Source organism: Scomber japonicus, chromosome 1 (assembly GCF_027409825.1).
Source record: "Scomber japonicus isolate fScoJap1 chromosome 1, fScoJap1.pri, whole genome shotgun sequence".
Lineage (NCBI taxonomy): Eukaryota > Metazoa > Chordata > Actinopteri > Scombriformes > Scombridae > Scomber > Scomber japonicus.
The window spans coordinates 20,593,778-20,618,983 of NC_070578.1; the positions used below are offsets into that span (position 1 = coordinate 20,593,778).

The 25,206-nt window shown below is 39.0% G+C and overlaps 3 protein-coding genes across 3 annotated transcripts; 1 reads left to right on the forward strand and 2 right to left on the reverse strand.

Annotated features, from left to right (window-relative positions):
- The first annotated feature begins 491 nt into the window (after window positions 1–491).
- On the forward strand, window positions 492–4,246 carry si:ch211-122f10.4 (cathepsin A-like). Its single transcript, XM_053316455.1, has 11 exons — window positions 492–780; window positions 1,574–1,685; window positions 1,756–1,893; window positions 1,969–2,127; window positions 2,256–2,347; window positions 2,732–2,816; window positions 2,891–3,043; window positions 3,130–3,275; window positions 3,653–3,815; window positions 3,914–4,003; window positions 4,109–4,246. Exons 1-11 carry the CDS (start codon window positions 554–556, stop codon window positions 4,190–4,192), a joined length of 1,449 nt encoding a protein of 482 aa, XP_053172430.1. The 5' UTR covers window positions 492–553; the 3' UTR covers window positions 4,193–4,246.
- Window positions 4,247–6,144: 1,898 nt separating this feature from the next.
- On the reverse strand, window positions 6,145–13,007 carry slc38a7 (solute carrier family 38 member 7). The gene is made up of 12 exons (XM_053318102.1): window positions 12,931–13,007; window positions 11,899–12,355; window positions 11,135–11,188; window positions 10,183–10,327; window positions 9,387–9,531; window positions 9,197–9,295; window positions 8,987–9,044; window positions 8,777–8,891; window positions 8,372–8,519; window positions 8,045–8,244; window positions 7,899–7,950; window positions 6,145–7,056 (listed from the first exon to the last, which is right to left on the reverse strand). The coding sequence occupies exons 2-12, from the start codon at window positions 12,148–12,150 to the stop codon at window positions 6,954–6,956; spliced, it is 1,371 nt and encodes a 456-aa protein (XP_053174077.1). The 5' UTR covers window positions 12,151–12,355; window positions 12,931–13,007; the 3' UTR covers window positions 6,145–6,953.
- Window positions 13,008–15,294: 2,287 nt separating this feature from the next.
- got2b (glutamic-oxaloacetic transaminase 2b, mitochondrial) lies at window positions 15,295–24,332 on the reverse strand. Its single transcript, XM_053323146.1, has 10 exons — window positions 24,175–24,332; window positions 20,338–20,494; window positions 19,748–19,876; window positions 19,603–19,662; window positions 19,355–19,516; window positions 18,713–18,817; window positions 18,328–18,478; window positions 17,578–17,743; window positions 17,321–17,471; window positions 15,295–16,567 (listed from the first exon to the last, which is right to left on the reverse strand). Exons 1-10 carry the CDS (start codon window positions 24,255–24,257, stop codon window positions 16,445–16,447), a joined length of 1,287 nt encoding a protein of 428 aa, XP_053179121.1. The 5' UTR covers window positions 24,258–24,332; the 3' UTR covers window positions 15,295–16,444.
- Between the last annotated feature and the right edge of the window lie 874 nt (window positions 24,333–25,206).

Here is a 25,206-nt window from a genome sequence, read left to right on the forward strand (position 1 = left end):
TTATGTTAACACATATCTCCCACCCATCAGATGGCAAACGTAGCCTCATTATTATCATGGGAAATTGTATTTGGTGTGTAAATGTAGAAACACAGGCTGTTAATTTGCTTTTTTATTAACTAACATAGGTCTTAGAATATGCCTGTATACAAAATATATTGTCACTGTTATTGCTTTGACTTGTGTTAATTTTGTCATGGGGATAGCGTTAAAGATTATTTTTTTTGGGGGGGGGGGTTTGTTTTGGGGTTTTTTAGTTTTTTTTTTTTTTTACTGTTGACAGCGTGAGTATGTCGTCCTTCCATTGAAAACACGTGTTTAATAACAATATAGTTCAGTGTTCTCAGGTCATACTTGGTCATTTACCTGATCATAACTCAGTAAACCTGTTTCTAACTGGCCACACCTGCTTCATGATTTAGGACTTTCAGGCGCCGCGGGTCACGTGACACACAGCAGTAGTCATATGACATCCTGGTTGGTCTTTTTAAAGGAAGTTACAGCAACAAACGAGGCTCGTCTTTCTCTTCCTCTTCTATGGTTTTTTGACTGCATGGTATTTTGTAGTTTGTATTTTTCTTGTTGTCGCTGTCAGAGAGGTTTCGTGATGTTTACCGGCGGTCTGCTGCTGCTGTGTTTGCTGGCCGTGTTTCCGCTCGGCTCGTGGGCTCAGTATGATCCTGATGAGGTTACACACCTCCCAGGTATGTCGTTCAAACCCAACTACCGTCAGTGGTCGGGGTACCTGCAGGCGCGGCCGGGCAAGTTTCTGCATTATTGGTAAGAAACTTTAACCAACTCAGGGTCGGTCATCCTCCAGGTTTCCTCAGCTTGACCTCAATTAAAATGTTTGAAAGTTTTCAAACTCTGTCTTAACAGGTGTCCACATGAGCACTGAAAGAGGTTTTCCTCGGTGTAGTCACTCCTCATGTTCATACTGACTATTGAAAGATCCACTTCAAATGTGCTTTCAGGGGAAGTGATGGGGGGACAAAACCAAACCAATTTGTCAAAAAAAAGTCTATGAGGCTTCAGTAGTCTGAGTTGGTCACATCAAGTGAGTATCTGCCACATTTACAGACTTCCCTTTTTTTTTTTAGCATTAAATTCCCTCTTAGTGTTTCCCTGTTGACGAGCTGCTGAGGCATAGTAACAAAAAGAGGGACTTTGCCACTAAAGAGTGTCATGTTGAAAGGTCTCTACTTGGTTTGACTCATTCGGGCAACTGATGCTTCAGATATCCTTTGCCCACAAGGATGCTTGTTGTCTAGTCTCCCATCCATCTTATATTGCAAGTGCATTATGAAGGGATCTTCTAATGGTCTGTATGAACAGGAGGAATGATTTAAAGCAAGAAAAACATATTTGAATGTTCATATGGGCACCTGAAATTGTGAACCCATGCATGTAACTGTGGCAGAAAATGTTTAATTTTAAATTTCCCATACTCTGCATGTTTGTAAAGCAGAGTTATTTTGAATAAGGTTGAGTTGCACCATTTTAATTATTTGTGCTGTGCAGTAGGTGAAAAGGTGTGACTGTCCAATGTTATAGATGAAGTGCTCCCCTGCAGGTTTGTGACCTCTCAACGGGACCCAGTCAAAGACCCGCTGGTGCTCTGGCTGAATGGAGGCCCAGGCTGCAGCTCACTGGATGGATTCCTGTCAGAAAATGGACCCTTTCATGTGAGCATGATCACTGTGTGAATAATTATACTTGGCACTGAACCTGAATGACACTGACTTACCTTTTCAGGTAAATGATGATGGGGCCACGCTGTATGAGAACAACCTCAGCTGGAATAAGATTGCCAATGTGCTGTATCTAGAATCTCCTGCAGGAGTTGGTTATTCCTACTCCGATGATAAAAAATATGCCACAGATGACGACCAGGTGAGTTTAGTGACAGACTGGCAAGTGTTGCAAATTTAAGAACAGCTTACAAACAGCCTTTCCATTTCCACTTAGGTTGCTGAGGATAATTACAAAGCCCTGCAGAGTTTCTTTGCCAAGTTCCCAAACTTCACTCAAAATGAATTCTTCATCTTTGGGGAAAGTTATGGGGGAATTTACGCACCAACCCTCAGCCTGCGTGTGGCTACAGGAAGTGCAAAAGTCAACTTCAAGGTAAGATGTTACACTCATCAGCTGCTCACCATCAGCACCTGTAGCATGGTGGAGGTCATGTTTAAACTTTTGCTGAAAGCAGACACTTTAACTACCTAACGTTTATCCTGAATTATACTTTCTTTTAGGGCTTTTCAGTGGGAAACGGTCTCAGCAGTTTTGCTCTCAATGACCAAAGTTTGATCTACTTTGGTTACTATCACGGCCTCTTTGGAGAAGAGTGAGTTTGACTGCTTTACAGTGAGGAAATATGTTCATAAAGCTATGTCATCGGATGCTAGTGGGTTCCCCTGGTTCATTTAGCAATAATTCATACAACAAATTTTCAAATCACACATCATATTAAACATGACTGTAATTGACTTATGTTTGTAAAATGAAAGACAAACTGGTCTGTAAAGAAGCTACAGTTTGCTTCTCCTAACTGACCAGAATATATGTAGAATATTTTAATGGTGACTTCAGAGTCCTTTTTTTTTTTTTGTCTGAATGCTAGAAGGCAAATAAAATGATTGTTGTGCACAGATGTGGTGGTGGGGGTAATGACCAACTAAAGAGTTAAATGACTTGACGTGCAGTAGTTGACTCTATGCTTTCTGTGCAGCTTATGGCGTGATCTGAACAAAAACTGCTGTGAGAAGGGAACCTGTAATTTCTACGACTCCAGTTCAGAGGCCTGCAAGACACAGGTACGTCTTTCTTTAATTTTACACACATGCATCTACCAGAGAGATTCTAATCTGTCACTTTTGTCTCTCTCCAGGTGGGTGTGGCCTTCAGTATTGTGTATGAGAGCGGACTTAACGAGTACGCACTTTACTTGGATTGCGAGGGTCGCAGTAGATCCCACAAAAGCTACGAGAGGACAATGAGTCACCTGTTTAGGAACTACACGAAACGCCTACAGACCCACCAGGTGAGTGAGTGTTGCTGACCTGTGCGCCCGTGCTTTAAATTCCTCTCATTGGACTCAGAGTTCTGATGATAAATCTTTGAATTAAGTTGTTAGGTCGAGTGCCTTCCTCCGTGTCTGTGGGTGCAGTCCCTCCCTGCATCAACAGTACAGCTCAGGCAAACTGGCTGAACAGAGGTGACGTGAGGAAAGCGTTACACATTCCAGACACGCTGCCAGCATGGGACATCTGCAGGTAAATTGCAATAGGCAGACAGACATACATACAGTACAGCTGTTAGCGTTAGTCCCCCCCCCCCTCCCCCCACAGAAAACTTCCAAATGTTGTTCCCCTGTCTCAAATGAGAATATTACTACTTTAGTACTCCATGATAAACAAATATATATTTGGGTTGTGGACTGTTTGAGAACATTATCTTTGACTGTGGGGAATGGTGATTTGGAAATTTTCACCATTTTCTGACATTTTATTGGTCAAACAACTAATCAATAATTGTCAGATTCATCTTTTAGTAGAAACTATAGATTACAAAAAATGATCATGGCAAAACTAAGTTTGCCACAGATGGCCACAATAACTTGTATTAATAACATAACTTTTCCTGGCTATAGTGATGAAGTTGGAGGGCAATACAAGATCCTCTACCAAACAGTGAAGGACGTGTATCTGAAGCTGCTCTCTCTGGGCCTCCGAGCGCTAGTCTACAACGGAGACACAGACATGGCCTGCAACTTCCTGGGAGACCAGTGGTTTGTGGAGGACCTTGGCCTGAAGGTAACGGCTTACATTTTTAGGCAAGATTATAGGTTATACAAAGTTTTGTTTTTCAACTGTATCTACAACTCTTAATTGTACTGAAATGTTACACTTAGCCATCCACCAAGTACCAGTCCTGGATTCATGAGGATCAGATTGCTGGTTTCTACCAACAGTTTGGAAACATCACTTTTCTGACAGTCAAGGTAAGAAAGTACCAATATTGGTATTTTGGCTTAAAAGTGTGGTGGTCCGTTTTTGTTGTTTTTTGCTTAATATGGTGCCATTATATCTCCGTCTTTCTATTTCAGGGTGCGGGACACATGGTTCCACAGTGGGCTCCTGGTCCAGCTTTCCACATGTTCCAGTCTTTCATAACAAATGGATCCTACTGAACCACAATGGAAACTGCTTTCTGTGTTGCTGTGTTGTATCTGCACTTATCACTTGATTGGATGATACATTTTTCTCAGGGAAGATGAATTTGAAGGGAAAAGGGGCACTTATTCTTTGTGTTGTTCCTACAATACATGCAGTACACTGGGTTTTTTGCCAGCTTTTGATTGTGTTCATATCCATATTGACCAAACAAAATAAGAGGTGTTGTCTCCCAGTCAGAAATGATCACATAATTGAGCATATAAATAAAATACCCCATTTAATATTCAGTTACTGAAGAACAGGCCCCTGTTTGCTCTTAAGACTCCGTTGTCAAGTCAACTTTACATGAAAGGTCTTACACTGGCCACACCTGCTTCATGCCATCTTTTCACTTCCATATTGTGTAGACACAATATGGAAGTGAAAACCATCCTTAAAAGGTCAGCATTTTGACCTCACTATTTAATTCCTTAATGTCAAGAATACAAACACAAATCGGTACAAAGTGTCCTTGTCCATATACTTCAGCTGCACTGTACATGATCAAATAACTTTCTGTGGCACTGATGTGAAGCTGAATCTTGGTGTTTTTAATCAACTTTTCAGTGAAAAGAGGTGGTTGGAGTGAACTTAATAACAATGCTTGATCAAAAACGCAATTTTACTTGCATTTGTCTTTTTATTAAAGATTTCATTGAACTGTCAGTAACACAGTCATTTATTCACATCTTGATCATAGTTGATTTATTGGAATATCACAGGTAGGGTTTTTTTTTTTAAATATTTTTCTTGCCATGAATGTTTGCAAGTCACCATTCAGCAGAAGCCAACATGGATATATCATTTATGATTGGGTTAAAATGTTTGGCCAAAAAACACAGTAAATGAGTGACAGATCATAAACGTAGCAAAAGCAGCTGACATTCATGTGATGTCTGCAGCACCAAAACACTGAAGGAAAAACAAAACATTTGACACAAATGTTTCAACTCCAAACCATTAAAAAAATGTGTATCCCAGCAATGATTGCAGAAAAGACCTGCAACATACTAATGACATTTGATGGCAGCAGCTGTGAAGTTTCATGATCAGTCACATGACAGTGCTGCAGTGTTTGTTTCACTGATTTTTTCCCTTCATCCAAATTAGTTGGCAAGAAAATCTAGTAAGATTAATAGTGTGGTGGATAAACCACATTCCCTTTGACCTTTTCTGATCCCTACATTCACAAATAAAATACTAAATATTGCTGTTTCACTCATAAAACCTGGATAAACTAACAAAAAAAGGCTATAAATGTTTGAATTATGATTCATAACCTGCTAAACAAAGTTAAGATTATGTGAGAAGCAGTAAAAGAATGATAAAAACCAGGCATGGAGGCCACTCTGAGGTTAATTTTGATTACTATGTCGTCAAAGATTTTAAACTGCACTTGTAGCTCAGTTGGAGAAGTAACTTAATAAAATGCAATTAGTTTTAAATTTGCAATCCACCTTGATGTGCTTAGATCACCTTTAAAGTTTCGGATTATGTTGCATTAAAAAAAACAAAAGAAAATTGACCACTTTGGTTTAAGCCAGAAAAGAACAAATACATTCTTATTTGTGAGCTTGAATCATGAAGTCTGCAGTTTTTACATATTCAGGTGAAACAAAGTCCTGCTTAGGAGTTTGGTTGATTTCTCCCTGCCAACCAATACAAACTATTTGTTCAATCTGTCTGTCAGTCAGTTGCATACATTCACACAGACATAATCATTTTCCAACCCACTGTGAGAAATCATTTGGGTTTTCATATTCTGTACAAGGCAGTGCCTGTTGGATACCCTGCAGTCTGTGCAGTTGTTTGGGGAGGTACAATACTGCAGGTTTCAGCCAGATTGGCAGTTACTTTTTGGCATAGAGTCACTAGTCCTCTCTAAAATCCTGCAGGCTTACATGAATGTAGTTTTGTAGTTTTAATTAACCTCAAAGCTAATCATTAAAAAAAAAAAATCACTATTACAGTTTTCAAAACCACAATAAATATAAAAAAAGTTACAAAATTAAAAACTTTTAAATAAATCAAAAGCGCTTCTAAATGTGTTCTTTAAAATGTAACGTCAATATGCCTCATGTTACAGTTGAAATCCTGATTTTACACGTATCTAGAGGTACTGAGTGATAATTAACAAATCAAGCCCTGCAGTTAACACATCATTCATCACTGATGCTGTGTCCTAGTGTGTGCATCAGTTTAGTAGTAGGGTGAACATTAAGTGTGTAATTGGATTAGACCTGGGAACCACCGTATGTCGTTTTCAATGATAAGAAACATTTAGTTAAAATACACAAATTGGTACAATTTCATTATTAAAATCAATTTGATTGTAAGACCGTTCTATACAAAGTCCCTTAGCACATGTAAACAGGACAGGAATGTGTTACTCATACAGGGCCTGCTAAGAAGCCCCCCTGAGTGGCTGCGCTGTCAAAAAATGCTTTCACTGCAAGTTAAAACAAAAACATAAAAAACATGCCAGAAACATGCAATTTAAACTTCACAGAAAATAAAAGGTAAAGTGTCTGGAGTCACTTAACATTCTGTGTCTTCGGCTGCTCCTTGACTGAGGACTTTTAACTCGTTACAGATCGGAGATGTGACATGCTGTAGAGGTCTCGACTATTTAAATGAGTGTCATGAGATACTTCTTCATGTTATAAAGTAGTTCAGAATAGCAGCACAGGACTAAACTCTGTCCACAACGACGAGGCTCCGAGAGAAATGTTCCTTTTAGCTGACGACGTCTTGATAGATGGAGTTGGTAGTGGTGAGGCCAAAGATGAAAGCCCCGATTGTAACCATGACGACACCGAAGACCACCAATCCATGCCAGCTGGAAAAGAGAGGACCAACATTAAGGAAAATCTTCATTAAAAAATAGTGTATTCTTTTGGGTCTGCAACTAACATATTTCTTCTTTCCCTTGTTAACCATCAGTTAATCTCCCAAATATGTTCTCAATTAAATTATTGTCTATAAACTGAAAAAATGCTCACAGTTTTCCTCAACATTTGAAAATGTCTCATTTTGTCTGACCAACAATCCAAAACACAACAGTATTCAGTTTACATTCATAAAATAGAGAGCAAAACACCAAACCTCTTACTGGAGAAGCTGAGAATGATTTTTGCTTAAGAAATTTCTAAAATGAATGAATGAATGAATATCAAAATATTTGCAGATTAATCTTCTGCAAACAGCCTTTATCAGTAAACCGACTTATTGTTGAAACTCTAGTTAAGCTCATTGTTTTGGTTTCTAGGAGACAAGATTCAATAAAGCGGCTGTGCACTACCTGCCCAGCAGCAAACAGACAAAGCAGACACACAAAGTCACCAAGTGGCTGGTAAACTCTCCTTAAGAGCTAAAGGGAGAGTAAATGTTTGACTTGAGTTCATCAGAGGTCAAAACACACAACTCCAATTGATTACTCCTGTTGCTCTGTGTCTGCTGAATATGAATAGACAAGCCATTGACTATACATAAGCCATAGGTAGCTTGTTCTGACATTTTTCTGCCCCCAACTGTCAAAGTTTGATAATGTATCTTTAAATGATCATTTATTACGAGAGAAGAATATTCATCCTCTATGTTTCTTTCCTCCTTAATTTATAGTGGCAAAGGGAACCGAGCACCCACACAACATGAAAACAGTATGTGTAAGCAGCATCTCACCTTGCAGATCGGTTATCTGTCTCTGATAGTTTGGCTTGCATCAAACATAAGCCTGTTGATTTAAAAAAAAGACAGAGACGTTATGGTATGACATGAAAGTTGCACAGAAATCTACAACCATGCACACACAGTGAGGTGGAGCTCACCTGGGAAGACAAAGATAAAACAGGCTGCCAATCCTCCAATCAGTGAGATGACCCGACCAATATCTGGGATGAAGAGGGCGAGGACGAGGGTGACAACAAACCACACTAGTGTCTGCAGGATCCTCCGCCTCTGCTCACGGCGTACACATACCTCCACCTGCTCACCCTGGAAACGTAGCCACAGTCCCTCGATAACTGCCCTGCAAGGAAACATGATTACAGCAGGGTGCAGTGACAAAATGCTGCACTAATAGCATTGCGACATAAAGAAATCTAAATATATCAAACAGGGAGACCAGGAGTGTGATCATCTTGACTGTATCTTACCTGCCACAGAAATGTAAAATAGGGTAGGAGGTGATCACGCAGATGACGATGAAAGCTCTTGCGATGGCCACAGCAATATCGTTAGGAGGGTATGACATCAGCACATCCTGGCTGACATTGGAGCCAAATGTAAGGAAGCCACAGACACCTGATCAAACACAGACCATAGCAAGCATGTCAGAACTGATTGCCGGTCACAAGACACCTGGCTTGCAACATGCTCCACAAGTATCCTTTGCTATCAGCATGGTTTGAATTGACATTTCAATACTAGTCAACCAATAAAGCAGGTGACTGTGTTGCAATTTGTGACAAAGTTTTCCAAAACCAGACAACTATTTATAAGTAATTCATTCATAAATCAGTAAAAGTATATTACTTATTAGATGCACATGCTGGCAATACCTGTGCCTGTGTAAACGAAGAGACAGATGATCATGCTAAAAGTGACCACGACTCCCCATGGTTTGATCTCCTTCTTTCTCATGCTGTTGAACACTGGCACGCAGCTGACATGGCACTATGGGTAAGAAAGAAAACATTTTTAAAATTAAACTCAAGTTGACAATAAAAAAAAAGGTATTTTGTCTTAAATGATATCAAATGAAGAGATACCTGGAAACCAAAACATATGGTTGGCATTGCATTGAAAACTGCAGTCCAGGAAGTAGAACTGTAACAAACACAATAATTTAGCAACTCAGGCAAAGCATGAGGATGAAGATGCAGATGTTTCTAATTGAATAAGTGGTAAACAACCAAACAATATTTGTAAAAACTTTAATAAAAAAACTAATAGTCTCAAACAGTGTGTGCAGGACTCACCTGGGGGGAATAAAGCCTGGAGTCATTTCTTTATCAGGCCAGATGTACTTTATAATCACCACTATGGTAACATACCAGGTTCCCATCACACTCAGTGCACTATAAAGAGGAGGGGAAAGCAACTCAGACATGATCATCAAGCAAAGGTACAACTTAAAAAAGAACTTTAATCATGTTGGTAGGTTTGTACCTGGCATATTTCTGAAAGCTGATCTCTTTGGGGATGGAGAGAGGAAGAATAACAAGGACTGCAGTAACAACGATGGTAAATTTGCGGTCGGTGTACCAGTAGCCGCTGACCGTTCCATCTGTTTCATGAGCCACTGCAGCTATCACTACAACAATAAAAACAGGAGTTACAGAAACTTTTGAGAAGGACAAGCAGGGGGTGAAATGTATGCAGGATAGAGCAGTAAGTGCATCAGTGGGTATTAATTGCTGTACACATGGCACAGATTTAGGAAAGTAGATTATTGATGTTACAACCCCTTCATTCATTTCCAAAAGACTGAAAAGGAGGTGGAAGGTCACAATCCTTTCTCAGAGAGTCAGGAGTGGGATTTTTTCACTGTCAGCATCTTGGTACAGGGAAATGTATGACTGGGTCACATGAGGGACACAATTACTACGCTAAGTGCTGAGTGGTGTCATCATGAATGCTCTTTGCCCTTGTCAATGATGGAACACCGCCCCCCCCCCCCCCCCCCCCCAGGTTATCAACTTTTCTATAAGACATCTTCCTTTTTAAAGATCAGGGTTAAATGTAGGCCGAAAATGACAAAGTTCACATAAGTGTACGTGACAGATCACTGAGTGGCAACAGTTACTCAAAGTTCAGCTCTGAGAAACAATATCTGGAACATTTACTGTAGAGGTTGAATAAAAACAGCATGAACTATTTAACATTTCAAGAACCTGGGAATCTGTTAAACAACACAGAAACAGGGTGGCTGATGTGTGAGTCATTAAATCAGCGTAATACTCACAGCGATCCAGCTGGTCTCCGATGACAATAAAGAAAGCGATGCAAGTGCCAAAGGTGTACACAGCAATGGCTACTTCACATATAACTCCTGTGACTTTCCCACACGTCGCTCTAACAACCTCCTGATAGGTACTCTCGTTACTGACCTTAAGAAACCAAACAGACGATAAAAACCATCACAATCAGTGATAAATGTGGTGGAATAGTTGCAAACAATTCTGAAGATTGTGTGTCTAAGAAAAATATGCCTGAGTTCCTTCATCAGGTTTGCATGCAAAGAGAGTATTGACAGGCTGCAGACAAAATGTCACAGCTGTAAAGATGAAGAAGTACATCCTGAGCTACATAAATGAACCTACTGTATTCAAACTGGTTTTCCTCTACAGGTCAATACTGATTGCAGACTACAATCATTTACAGTTTAAAGCATGGTTTTAAAAGGTTATGGTTTCAGGCTGCAATATGGGCACATGATGAGTACACTTAGTCATATTCATCACATCAGCAATTCTCATTGAATCACAAGCTTCCAGACAAAGTTCATCCTACAGCAGAAATTGCATGAAGGAGAATGATTACTGTTTTTATTTTTATGTTATATTTTGCTGACGTTTCTGGGTCAGTAAATATTTGATCTTTAAGAAACAAATAACCAAAAGATGGAAATGTGATTAACTGACTCGAGCTTTGTTGGACCATTTCTCCATTGCATTTCACTGTGTAAGCATATGTCTGAGCTATTCAGGAAGTGAAAGTTAGGGCTGTAGTGCCATGCTCTGCATTTCATCAGGATCTACAACAGAACTAAGATATACTCACATAATGAAAAAACTAAGCAATGGAAAAGTAGTCTGATTTAGAAGAATGCAAAAGATGATGATGAGAAGTGAACAGAGACATGTGAAAGAGTACAAGATGGAAACTGAGTGTGACAGTACAGAAGTGACACCAACCTGGGAGCAGTAACCCAGAATCACAAGTCCAGTGATGATGAAGATCAGCATAAACTGAAACACAAAGAAACAGGAAGCATCACATTACAGTCCTCCGTTGTATTTTCTATAAGCAGTTTAGTGGTTCTCAGGTCACCAGATAGATCCATTCAAACATAGTGCAGAGTGGTGTGGAAGTACTTTGCATTGGCAAGAATGCTGAAGCCAGATTGAGTCTTATGCTCTAATTTAGACTAACAGCAATCAATAATCATATCAAACACCAAATTTTTTCCATTCAGGTTCACTTAAAGGCCAAAAACACTTAAAACTATTTTCAAAATCAGCTTCTTACTAAAAGCAACAGAGTACTACATGAACACTATAACAAAAAACAGCTGATTTGATTTCACATTTATATGTTTTATTTGTCTTGGCTTTTGATTTGAAGTTCGTGGGGTTTAGCTGGAAAAAGGTGATCTCACTTAAGCAACATGTAGATTAAAATCTATTATAACAATTAGATTATTTTGCTAATGTTGCCAGAATTGGTTATCAAATGTTATCAGACCATACAAACAGTCCTGAGGAAGACAATGAGCTGAGCTGATGTAAGCAATCTTTTTTTTAACTTTTGATTATTGCTTATTTAGTCATGACTATGTTATATTATAGTGAGAGTTTAAAAACAGGTTTTCAGGGGCTTTATATCCAGGAGTTGCTTTACATAAGCTGGTGGTCAAACATGCCTTCACCATTTAAATGCCTCACTGGGGTCTCCTTACCATTTGAAGCATCACTCCTGCTGTTACTCCTCCTGCCATATTGAAGGCTGCTGGGAAATTGAGTAGACCTGCTCCCAATGCTGCATTCACCACGATGAAGACAGCTGCCATAGAAGACACGCCCCCACTCCTCCTGTCTGTATCAAGATGCTGGACAGAATCCACACTGGGGCTCTGTAAGAGCCACGCCCGCTCTCCAGAATCATTACTGCCTACTCCACCCCAGTCCTCAACATCAGTATTAATCGCCATGAGTCAACAGGCTGTAGCTTGGCTTGTAAAGCTTTACACACCCCAGAAACTTAAGTCTCAAAACTCACTGAATCCAAGCGTAGGTCAGAATGTGTGAGTGGAGGGACAAATTATAATGGTTCATTTAAAATTTGATGTCCAGTGTCCTCTGCTACAGACCGGAGGCAGTCTATATTTCAGTGAAACGGTGGAGCCATTTGGTGATCTGTAATGAAATATTAGAGAATGTCAAGGACAGGGGTTCTTAATGCTGCAGCACAAACTCTAAAACATGTTGATTACAGAGCAAATACATCTTGTATACTGGTATAATTAAACCTTAATAAACATGAAGTCAGCCTTTGTAAGCATAAAAAAGAATCTGTGTCATTTTTGACCACTGTGGTTTCTTAGAGCAAAGTTTTGATAAGCCAGTTCCTGCACTGTTTCTGTTTTCCACAAAGATGTACATGCACACCATGCACATGCCGACTACAGAGTTCAGTAAAGCTGAATTAACAGTTCTGTGCAAGGTTCAGAAGTATATTTAAACAATTTCACTGTGTCAGAGATGAATAGCTTCACCTAAGTATGAACACAATCTGGTCTAGCTAGCCCTCTCTCATCTGGTCTGTCCCTTTACTTCAACTAGACAGTCTCACTGCACATCAGGGACTTGGCAAAGGTCGTAAAATACTGATTTGTTTGACAGCATCTTAGAAATAAGACATGCTCTTTAAAAATACATCACAAAAGCTCCCAGTGGGACACATTACACCAAATGGAACAAAAAACACGTACTTTCTGTACCAATTTTAGCACAGCGATAGTTTAACGATGGCTCTCTGTCAGCTCTTGATCAAAGCCAACAGAAACTGTGGAAAAAGAGGAAGAAGTCAATCTAATGTTACTGGAAACAAGGTCCTGATGTGACCAGGTAACCTACATGTTATCTATAGTCCACACAGACACACCTTACACTGTCTACATGAAATAAAGGTGAGATACTCCAATTTATAATATGATTAGATTACCGTGTTTGTTTTCAGACCTGTCAGCAGCACTTTAGCTCCTTTGTTATTCAATCGGCGTCCAACAGTAGTAAGCTAGCACACCTTTAAGCGTTACCGAGCTGAGCATAAAACACGACCAAGCTCAATTTTTTAAAGATCCACATGTAGACATTTCTGCCTCATCTATACTCTCTGTAACTACCAAGCTGTTCAGTCGTGTGTGGAGGATAAAATGCAGATAATCAATCACAGTACCTTCAGCGTTAGTCTCCACCGCAGTAATGACTAACTTCACTGTGTTTTGGCAGCCTGATAGGCAGCAGAGGCACGTGACACCTCATCACGTGACCGGCATTGTGGGTATTGTAGTACTTTCTGAGTTTGAGCCTCCTGAACAAAGATGTAGGCTACTGCACTCTGCAGGTACACGTTTAAAAATGTAGGGAGTTTTGAAATTTTCATTTGTTTTAAATTAACCAGTTTGTTTGTTTTCTTTATTTCAATTTAGTTTTAGTTAGCTTAACAAGTGATTCAGTAGGCTAGTTGTATTCTTATTTTAAGGAATTGGCTAGTTTTAGTTTAGTTCTGCTGAAAAGGATGAAATAATGCATGACATCAAATATGGTCTACCAAGTCATGTTTATTAAAAGTACCATACTGTGCAAAGCAATTTTATTATATTATTCTTTAACCATTAATGATGCTCAACCCACAGAACAGCTAAGTAATTATTATCTGGAGCTAAATCAAAAGTAAAACTGTGGTGGTCTGTGACAATGAAAACTAAATTGATTTTATCTGCTATTTTGTTTTGTTTTTTCACCTCATTTTGCATTGTTCACGTACTTTTTATTTTATTTTCTTTCTTTCTTAAACTATCATTTTTATTTTTATTTCACTTAACAAAATTGTTTTTCACTGCTAGTTTTAGTTTTCGTCAACTATAATAACCCTGGTACGGATACACACTGAACTGTGAGGTTTAAGCATTTATATGAATAGTTAAAGCGTCATTTCACAATTTTTCAAGTCTGTCTTAAAACAACAGTCAGTTGCCCAAATTGACATAATCCTATACTGACTATTTGAATATGCTTACATAATGCACTTGTAATATAGGCTATGTAAGTGTGGTAAAATGTATTATTTACAAACTTTACTGAAGCTAATATAAAACTTAAGATAAACCCTCCAAATTAGTCAAATGAAGTAGATATCTTTCAATGTCATTGTCTCTTTAGTGCTAAAGTCCTTCTTTTTGTTACTTTACTTCCACCACAGCTCAATAGGGAAACACTATCAGAGGAAACACAAAGAGGGAATTTGATAACACTAAATGGGGCAGATATCCACTTGTTAGTCACATCCTTGATGGCTAACTCAAGAATGCTGAAATCTCACATAAGCTTCACATTAACCTTTAAATGTATTCTGCACAAAATGACCATGTGGACACACTGTGGATTTTGTCTCCATCATTTAGAAAGTGTGTACTGACACATGTATCAGATGAATATGAACAAGAGGAATGATTACATTGAGGAAAACCTTTCTGGGCCCATATGGACACCTGACTGTTTTTTTAAGATAGAAAAAATTGTGGACACATCCTTTAAATGTTCAATATACACCACATCAATGCTGCACTAAAATATGAACTATACTTTATTAACCCTTGAGGTTGATGGGTTGAGGCTAGATTACTAATGCCCCACATTCAATGTTAATCAGGTGGTGATAATGTGATTAATTCCAAATTCATTTGGAAAATTAAATATAATGCACTAAAGGACAATAAAAACTGAAATGACAGATGTCCTAAATCAGTGCCTCATATTTTACCCACTCTTACTGCCCCTGTGTCAAAAACTGAGGGCCCACAACACAATACTACTTGCCCTAAGTGGGTTAATTTGGCTATAGTGTGTCCAGACTTGAATGAGATCTGTGAGTATTTATCCTCATCAACACACAAGCAAGAAAATTATCAATGATGAAAAAAACAATACAGTAAGTTTAAGATAAGAAAAACATTACAATCACTTCATGTTGACCTATATTCTAATCGTCATCTGTAATGAAAAAATAAATAAGGTGAAGTTAATTGATAACATGAGGAGGAAAAACAGAACACAAAAACAAGAACAGACCATTACTCTATAATGATTTATTGTTTGTTCAATAACGTACATGACTGATGATCCATTATTTATTCAGGATGCAGAACATGGAGGTGAAGTGCCACAAGTTCCAGAAACATGATTAGAGCACATTTCCAAAAGCCATAAGTGCTTCACAGTCTTAATGAACAGACTTACACACTGAACAATGATGTCTGAGCGCCTGCCTTTAGCATTGTGTGCTTTCATTAACTGCCCTCTGTGTGCCCCAATCAGGTGCCCCACTCGTCTTAATTTGTACCGATATGGAGTACAAAGCCTCCATTACAAAAATTAAAATAATGGGGCATTTGATTTGGGTGTATACATATTGATTGTTTCTCTGTATTGAGTTTAACTCTATTGGTTTGTTGTTTGTGTTGAGATTTTAAAAGGTCTGACTGAGAAACTGCTGCTCTGCAACCAACAGGACTGAAACCAAAAAACAAAACAAAAACCCAAACCCCTCCCTCCCCCACATGGAAAACTACTGAATACAAGGGAGATTGACAGGAAACTTTCCAACAGATAATACTGAGACTAAATTACTGAATGATTGATTAGTTCAGGTGAATGACCACTGATAGTGAACTGATTACCTGATTGACAAATGCCTGTTATTAGAATAAAGCCTGAAGATAAAAAGAGTGCCAGCCTAATCTTGAAACTCAAAACAGTGCCTCACCACTTATAAAGTGCTACAACTCCACCATTGAAATTAAGAATGAAAGGACTCAACTAACACACAGTCTAACATCACCGTTTGCTCCTTTGTGTTATATAGTGAGTCGGCCCACAGCAGATAAACAGCAGCTGACAGTTTTTTTTCCAGATAATAAATAAGCAAAGATGAGACAAATACTCAGTCAGTAGAGGGAGAAAACATTTTGGTAGGGGAGCCTGTTCAGTGAGATTTTTTTTTTTTTTTTTAAAAGGTAACAAGAATCTAAACCGTTTTAAACAGCAGCAATCGCTCCAACTGGGTCAAAGTCATGATGAAATCCAATCAAGAAAATGTCTAACTAAATATCGAGCTTTTTTTTTTCCTACAGGTGGAATGGAGCAGACGGAGACCAAGTGATGCATAAGGTTCCTCTTAGACAATGCTGCTTTGATTTTGTAGCTCTCCCGGCAGGATCCACTCTACTTGGTGACAGCGTGGATTCCCTGTGCCAGGTATCCTACGTTCCCAGAGGTCACACCTGCCATGGAAATTCTGCCATCCTTGGTCATGTACACAGAAAACTCCTTTGTCAGACGTTCAACCTGCAGGAAAAAAAAGCCCAACTTAAAATCCACACAATAGTACTTGTTGCGGGAACATTCACATTCAACGAGATTTGTTCCCTCATTGTGTCACAGAGTAGGTTCAACACTCATCTACAGATCAAGATTAATGACAATGAAGAAAGGACTGAGATACTAGCACACAAGTTTGATTAATCAGTGTGTCAAATAACAAAGATGAATAGAATCATTTCAGTCTTCAGTTTAATTAGTGAAATGTTTGATGATTAGTTTTCTATTTGCATAAACGTTCTATGAGAGATGTTGATAGAGAAAAAGTAAATAGCTGGATTCTTTATTTGGCTCAATACCACTGTGTGATAATAAATATGATGATAAAATATTGATCACATAACCTTAAATATTTTAAATCATTTTAAAAAGTCAAATACTAACAATTTTTATCTTTGCATCAAATACTTATTTGCTAGTTACATGTCTTTAAGTGCTATTTTATAGTCCTGCTGAGATGATATTACAAAGCTGGTTTTATCTTAGAGGGGCATTGAAGTGTGTGTGTGTGAGTGTTTGAGATAAGTCTGTCATAGGCTACTTTTGGGGACTAATTTCAGACTTAGGACCAGTGTGTCCTCAAAAGGGGAAAAAGCTGATTTTGGGTCAGTGGTTATGGTTAAGGGAAAGTCTACAGAAAATTAAATATCTGTATTGTTTCCAAAAGTGACCATGCTCTAATATGTGTGTATATGTGTGTGTGTGTGTGTGTGTGTGTACCTGATCAGGTTTGAGTCCTGTGAAACAGAACATCCCAATCTGGTCAATGACATGCTGCCAGTTGTGGCTGGAGCCCTCCTTTTTCAGACCGGCCACCAGCTGCTCTCTCATCTTAATGATGCGATTGGCCATACCATGGACCTCCTCCAGCCTGAGAGACAGAATTGAGAAAGCGGATGTGTAAGCTCAAGAAATGGATCTGATACAGTTGGGTGCATATGTCATCTGTTTTACATGAATGAAATGTCAGCTCTCACCATATGGAGCGCAATTCTGGTGTGTTGAGAATAGTAGCGGCGATTCTGGCACCATTCATTGGGGGGTTGGAATAAATGGGTCTGATGAGGATCTTCAGCTGAGACTCCACTCTCTTTGCCTCATCTGTGTCCTTACACACCACAGTGAAGCCTCCCACACGCTCACCTGTGAATATCAAAATGATTATTGAGTGTGAAACAAATTGATTTAGGTGTGACAATCTGAAAAGACTGATTTCACCTCTCACAGTAAATCAAGTTAATTCAGGAGGCAGTGAAGAGCATAAAACTGATTTTGGTCTGTTTTAAAAACACATTTTAAAACATTTTGTCCTTCTTGCACAACAACCCACTTTCTGGGCAAAAACACTCATTCCTTTATGATTATGTACTGTTAACATGACATTTTTAAGATTCATAATATATTGAATCAACTCATCACAGTAGTATGAGTAGCTGTACACACTAACTAATTGGTCATTTTAGTATAATTATATTCAGTGCTTTAAAATAATGAATGTATATTTAAATAAGACATGTTCATATACTAGGCTTTACCACTGAGTGGTGCTAAAACACAGGCTTCACTTTATCAGTCATCCCGGGTCCTGAATACTTAAATCTCAAAATACAATGTTTGTAGAGTAGTAATTAAGTCTAAAATGGGATTTATATGTTTTTATTCATATCTGCTGTTGTTTGCAGCCATTTCTTTATCATTTGAAATGGCTGCACTGCATTGTAACTGACCATAGAGACCCATGTTCTTTGCAAAGGACTGGGACAGCACGACGTTGTGGCCCTGTTCGATGAAGTAGCGCACAGCCCAGGCATCACGATCAATGTCTCCGCTGGCGAAGCCCTGGTAAGCCATGTCGAAGAACACGAGCAGGTTCCTTTTCTACAAGGTGAGGAAAAACGAGGGGTGGACACGGGAGAGGGAAGCAGACAGAGACTAGCTGTTAGAGCTTCCACTGATAAGAGTGAGATAAGCACAGTGGTTATCAGCTGTGGTTTTTGAACTGTTAAAGACTTTCTGATGTTGAGATAAAGACAAAAAGTGTACTGACATTTTAACAAAATGTAGCTGCACACAAACATGTCACACACCTTTATTGGGATGATGGACACTCACCTTCACAATCTCAGCAATCTCTTTCCACTGCTCGGGTTTGGGGTCTACACCAGTGGGGTTGTGGGCGCAAGCATGCAACAAGATCACACTCTGCTCTGGGATTTTCTGTGACATTGATAAACAAGTTTTAGTTAATCAAACTGCATTTAGGGTCATTATATTGAGTATTGCAGCCTCTCTTTGTTAATAATGTTCTAACAGGCATACACACAATTACATTACTGATGCTAACCATATACTTTATTAACAAATAATACATTCCTCTGAACATGAGGACTCTAATATAATTAATTTGGGTCTTCCTAGCCACCAACGTACATTCAAAATTGGTTATTAACAATAATGGAGGCAAAAATTGAGTTTTTTTTACGTAAAAATTCACCACCAAACAGTTAGTAATGTTGAAAGTTGTCAGTGGTCAACACCTCAGTTCCTAAATAAACTTGAAACTAACCACAATTCTATGAAAAACATTAAAATACTCTAGTTGTGTTCTAAATAGAAATACATGCCAAACTAAACTCTCGGGGATCATATGATCAGACCCTTCTAACAGGTCAACCTTTGGGCAATAACGTTTGAAAACTGTTCTTATAGTCTTCTCACTCGGCCCACCCCAGCTAGTCCTCACTCATGTCTTACAGAGATGTCCTCGAGAGCTCCTTTGAAGTCAAAGCCACAGGTGGAGGGCTCGTAGTATCTGTACGCTTTGAGCTGCATGCCAGCGTCTCTGAAAATGGGGGTGTGGTTGCCCCAGGAGGGTTTGGGCAGGTACACGTCAAGAGGACCACCATGGAATCGAGACTGCACCAGAGAAAAGGCATGATGAGAAAAGGCAGCCTAATCTTAATATTCATTAGTGCTGAGTGATCAATAAAAGAGGACCTCACCAGAAAGTTGGCTCCAATGCGCAGAGATCCCGTTCCTGAGATGGTCTGGACGGTGATGCTCTGTAGGGAGATGAGAAATGCTGAATTAATTTTCACTTAAAACACCTCAGTACCTATTTAAATTTTCTTTCACCCCACAGCTTACCCTGTTGCTCTTCAAGACCTCATTATCAGCACCAAATGCGAGTTGGGCACAAGCCTTGGAAAAGTCCCCCAAACCACCAATGGGAAGATACTCCTTATCCAGCTGTTTGGCTGCAATCAAAGTCTCAGCCTAGAGGGAAGATATGAATATCGACAGGGATAAGACAGAACCATAGTATTTTCCTTATCGGGCCAAACTATGTGTAAACTGCATTACAAAGAAAACACAGACACACTTTCTCATAGATATTCAGGAGAGCTTCTGCTAATTATTGACATGTGTAATAAACCCCCAAAATGCTGATGTTCCACAGTGCTAATGGAGCTGAGCTCAGCATGACAAAGCAGTATTGCACCAATGAAAAAGACCCAAACCAGCAACAACCTTTTAACCCTTCGGACAAATTTAAACCGTGTCAACTCTTTTAGTGACCCTCACAGAATAATGATGTAAGTCAATCGTTAGCTTTCAGTTGGAAATGTTGGAAATTATAATGAGATGATATGACTGTTTTCTTCCCTCAGGTGAAGAGTAACTGTTGAACATGTGTGTGTGACATTAGAAAAACACAGGCTTGGGTGCAGCTCTACCTTGCGGACACAGTTGAGCACGTAGGGCTTGCCCTGGTCATCCCTGTAGGCTCCCACCCCCAGGTTCATCTTCTTGGGGTTGGTATCCCTCTTGAAGGCCTCAGTCACCCCCAGGATGGGATCGGGGGGACCCATCTGCACTCCGCCCCACCATGAGCTGCAAAGACACCAAAGCAGGTGAGCAGAGACTTTAATGGGAGCACTAACACTGACAAAGACTTCATCTGTGAAAAACGACAGTTTCAGGAATGTCAATTTATCCTCACAAGGTCGTGAAATGTGCTTAACTTTTCATGGCCCTACGTGACACTGGTCACACTGATGTAATGGCCGTCTTAGCCGTGTGTCCGTAACATGCTGTGGACCTAATGCTTGAGCTTAACTAATCATGTGACCTAAGGATACCACATTTACGTAGAGACACATAACCAATGGGCTCAGTGGGCAACACATTTCATGAAACAAACATTATAATCCATTCAGAAGGTCCAGAGTCCAAAAACAAGAGTAACCGATAATCTACGAACTACAACACACAGTTTATAAAATCACTCAGTCACTACTCACCACCATTAAGCACCGAATATCATACTCTATAGTTAGAAACATATGATTATAAATGAGAACAAATCATTTAACAAGCAATCTTTGTTTTTACTTAAAATAGATCTGGCCTTTTTAATTCCTTCTTTATTTCTGTTAATTTTATTCACATTTGTCTCGATCACATATTACTGCTGAACGATTAATCATTAGTTTAAAGCACCTCGTGTTGTCAGCACTCGAAGACTAAATGGAGTTATTCATTCTTCATCATTCACTTTTTAGAAAATGCTAAAATGAAGAAATCAACTATTACATTTTTGGAAAATACTGATTGGGGAAAATATAATTATTCATTGTAATAAGAAAAAGAATATACCTGCACAATGAAACAAAAGTGACAAAGAGTAAAAGACTAAGCTTTAAAAAGCAGCAGCAGCTGATTTAACCAGCATATTAAATGTAAAGAGCGGTCATGCACCCTGACCTCTTGACCTCAGTGCTAATCAGGTACATATCAGCAGTGTGAACTGTGTAAATAGATTTAAGTTCACTTGATTCAAGATATATAAATATGTATATATGATCTTTTATATTAAAATGTTTATATTAAGATACTGGATTTTTGTATTAATATATCAAAATCTTACTCTAACTACAGAGCCCAACCAATACTGGATTAAACTTTTACTACATTTGATCTTTTAAAACATTTTTTTAAAAGATCAAATGTACATAATTACTTTTAAAAATATGTACATACTGAACAACATATACGCCGATACTGATTTATAGGCCAATATCAGCCCATAACGTACGATATGTAGGTCAGGCTCTAACGGCAGCTCCAGCAGATACATTGTGAGTGCGCTGTTGGATTCATTACTACGGGCTGTTTGTCTACTATGTTAGGGTGAATTACTCCTAAAATAACAGCTGGAATCTTTTCTTCTCTCTTATATTATTACATCGGGTACATTTTGTCACTAATCTGCTTGATAAATGGGTTCAACTGCGACACTCGCTGCCCTGCTGCTCACATTGTCTCAAGTTTCCTCTACTTTGTAGCTAAATTTAGGTCTGAATGCTTTGCAAAGGGCAATAGTGTCCAGTCTCCTACTCATAATATAAAAACAAGACACCAAATAGTGACTACATTCACACACAAAGATTATATGTTTAACACATGATCATTTAAATAATATTAGCTTATGTGCTGAGTTCAGTCTTGCAATTGTAGCTTTAATATAATTTGAGGTTGATTGTGTCAAACAGTGGGCAGAGATAAGCTCTGACTACTGAGGCCAGGATGTCTTTATTGTCTCAGCAACAAACAACATATCTGGGCCTGCAGAGTGCATGCACAAGAACCTTTGAACAGCTGAACTTCAGCGTTTATATAAACATCCAGTGACTGACAAGCTATCAGGGATCAATAGATCAAAGGCCCCCAAGGATGTTCTTTCTGCTGTTGATAATAACATCTAATGTTTTCTACAAAAGTCCAACTACAAGTCATGGAAAAAAAAAAAAAATCTATTTTTTTTTCCAGTTCAGATTAGAGGGAAAGTTACAGTAGATGTTGCATCATGGCAAAACTACGTTCAACAAGGTTTAAACACAATTTCAGATTTGAGAAGCCTTTATTTTGTTTCTGAAAAAAGACAAACAAGGTTCATTTTACTGATATTTCTCCCTCCAGACTACTTTAGATCAGGCACAGATCAAAACCACTATGTTTATATTTGTCAAACCTGGATTAGATTAACAAAGAGACTCATCCACACAGACTTTCAGATCTGTGAAACCTTCCTTTTATGAAAACTGAAAAAAGGGATAAAAGGGAATCTGGACTAGTGTCTTCCTAAATGTGTTATCATTGTGCATGATGTGCATTCACAAACTTATTTCACTTTTCAATATCAACCCTACCCTACCTATCCAGTTGTAAATTAAGAAATAAATGTCAGCACTCTTAGATACAAAAATCAGTCCACTAACCCTAACCCTCTGCCACAGTAAAATTATCCTGAAATAACAGATGGACATTTTGTCTAAAATCTGCTTGATAAGTGGGCGTAGTTACACCCCCCTCCCCACCTCCCAGACCACATTAGACCAGGTCCAGATGAAAAAACACTATACTTAGACTTGTCAGAGTTGGACTGGATTACCAAGGAGAGTCCAAAGACTCATCGTCTAGGCCTGGTCTAATGTGGTCTGGATGGAAAAAGTCGCAGTGAAATCGCCCTTTTAGCGTTTTAATAAGCAACATTAAAGCTTTCACCAACGTTAAAGTGGGTTTAACCAGCCTCCAGGCGTCTTTAACACACCCACACAGACAGAAACACGCTAGCACGACCTAGCGAAACGAAACCTAACGTAACACCTGCAGAGAGACTGAAGCAGCAGCAGCTCTCTGATAACTCTGCTCTACGAGCTACCGAAGCAACACGATCCATATTTAAAGCGAAACGAGCTCATCTGTGCAATTAGACGAGTTTGCCCTCCAACTACAGCCTGAAAGGACACCAGCGGTCTGAGCTGCGCCGCTAGAAATGAGCCAATCAGGAATCAAGGCTGGGCGACGACAGCCAATCAGATCGCACGACTTCATACGCTACGACAAGTCGCTTGGCTCAAACTGCTCGTGGGATTTAACCACGGAAGCGATATATGGGAATTGATTCATAAAGTTGCCTTTAAAACACTAAAACGGAGTACATGTATAGTCAATCTAGACGACATTATTTTTTATAATTAAGTTACTCATAACGTAGAACATCCATCTCTAAAACTCACGTTGACTTGTGCTGGTGACTCACCAACGTGACTTTCATCAGCAGCACGAATTTATTAAGTACTGCACCACGAACATACTGTCTAAGGACAGCTAACTTCGGTTATCTTTTTTGTACTTACTTCAGGAATGTTTGGCACAACAGCTGCTGCCCTACGGGGTCATCGACTCATAAAAATGTCGAGAGAGACCTAAATGTGAGCTTGAAAGAAGGCGAACCACAGGCAACATATCGGGGCCTATTAAGACCATTTGACCCCTGTGTGTGTTAGCTAGCATGCTAATACAGGTGAACCACTGTTAAGAGTAACGAAGCCTAAACATATATATTTGATGTCTGACTGAGCCGTAGATGTTACCCTTGAAAGAGCTGCTAGTAAAGATAAAGATAGCTGTAAGAAACCGTCTCACCAGCACGTTACCACGACAACGGCATATATTTTATCTATAATCTCAATCTGTATCAGTTAGGTATGAGTATCCTCTCAGTGTACCTGTTCCGGCAGGACAGAGTCCCGAGGGATGGAGTGATGTTTCCCAGACAGAGAAACACCTTGTTGGACTTGAGCAGGGCCATCGTTGCTGCTGTGCTTGGGAGTCGAGCCGAGCGGGATGTGGACGGACGTGAAGGGCAGGCACTGCTACGGCGGCACGCTGCTAGTACGCGTTGACGTCAGAGCACGACGTACAGTGACAGTGGGGCAGACTAATCCAATTTTCTGATTAGTGAGTTCATGACCATTGATGTTTGTTGCACTTTTTGTAAACATCATACAAAAACCATCTCACACCTGTTCTTTAAATGTGAAATATCCAAAAAAAAATGTTGGACTGCTCCGGAGTCTCACTTCTCTGAAGCTCTAATATTCTTATGACCTCAAATATGTCATGTACTATTATAACTCATTACTTTTGTCATTCTTTATGCCAAAATGTGTATTCATACCTTTCCTCCAAGAATTGAACTCTTTATTTAAGTCACTCAAGCTAGTAAATAATCAGAAAAGCAATTAATTAATAAACCACTATGAAACAATAAAACCTCTGAATAAAATATATATGAATCCCCAAATTTGTATTAATTTATTATTTAATTTAATTTTTTATGACACCATATGTGTAACTGACTTCTGAACTGTATGCGTGATGTGATGTTTGCCTGTGTATTCCATTGCTGTTTCAATTTTTTCCAAAAGGGGCAGACTAATAATAGTAACATAAAACACACAACAAAAAGAAAATAATAGGCGTTAAGATGAATTCAGAATCAAGCTTTGATGTCATGGAAAATTATAGCACAACCCTCAGCGTTATTGCATTTGAAACAATGGTGACATCTTATACCAAATCAGACTGTTTTTAATGTCTTTGTCTGTGTCTTTTTTTATATAGGAAAAGGGCTGTTCCTAGCTTTGTGGGGCGAAGACTTTGCTTGTAAGATAAAGATCTCTCAAAATAAAAATTGCTTTATGAAGACACTTGGATGCCAAAAGTTTCAAAAGAAAAAAAAATTGCAGTGTCAAATA

Excerpts from the sequence above, each read along its gene's own strand:
- slc38a7 (XM_053318102.1), bottom strand. The coding sequence starts at position 12,150 with ATGGCGATTAATACTGATGTTGAGGACTGGGGTGGAGTAGGCAGTAAT. Across the intron at positions 9,045-9,196 it reads CCAGGCTTTATTCCCCCCAG|TTCTACTTCCTGGACTGCAG; the intron begins GTGAGTCCTGCA and ends TGTTTGTTACAG. Across the intron at positions 8,245-8,371 it reads ATTTTACATTTCTGTGGCAG|GGCAGTTATCGAGGGACTGT; the intron begins GTAAGATACAGT and ends GTTTCCTTGCAG.
- got2b (XM_053323146.1), bottom strand. The coding sequence starts at position 24,257 with ATGGCCCTGCTCAAGTCCAACAAGGTGTTTCTCTGTCTGGGAAACATC. Across the intron at positions 20,495-24,174 it reads ACTCTGTCCTGCCGGAACAG|CTCATGGTGGGGCGGAGTGC; the intron begins GTACACTGAGAG and ends GTGTCTTTGCAG. Across the intron at positions 16,568-17,320 it reads CAGGACTCAAACCTGATCAG|GTTGAACGTCTGACAAAGGA; the intron begins GTACACACACAC and ends TTTTTCCTGCAG.
- si:ch211-122f10.4 (XM_053316455.1), top strand. The coding sequence starts at position 554 with ATGGTATTTTGTAGTTTGTATTTTTCTTGTTGTCGCTGTCAGAGAGGT. Across the intron at positions 2,348-2,731 it reads CACGGCCTCTTTGGAGAAGA|CTTATGGCGTGATCTGAACA; the intron begins GTGAGTTTGACT and ends CTTTCTGTGCAG. Across the intron at positions 4,004-4,108 it reads TCACTTTTCTGACAGTCAAG|GGTGCGGGACACATGGTTCC; the intron begins GTAAGAAAGTAC and ends TTTCTATTTCAG.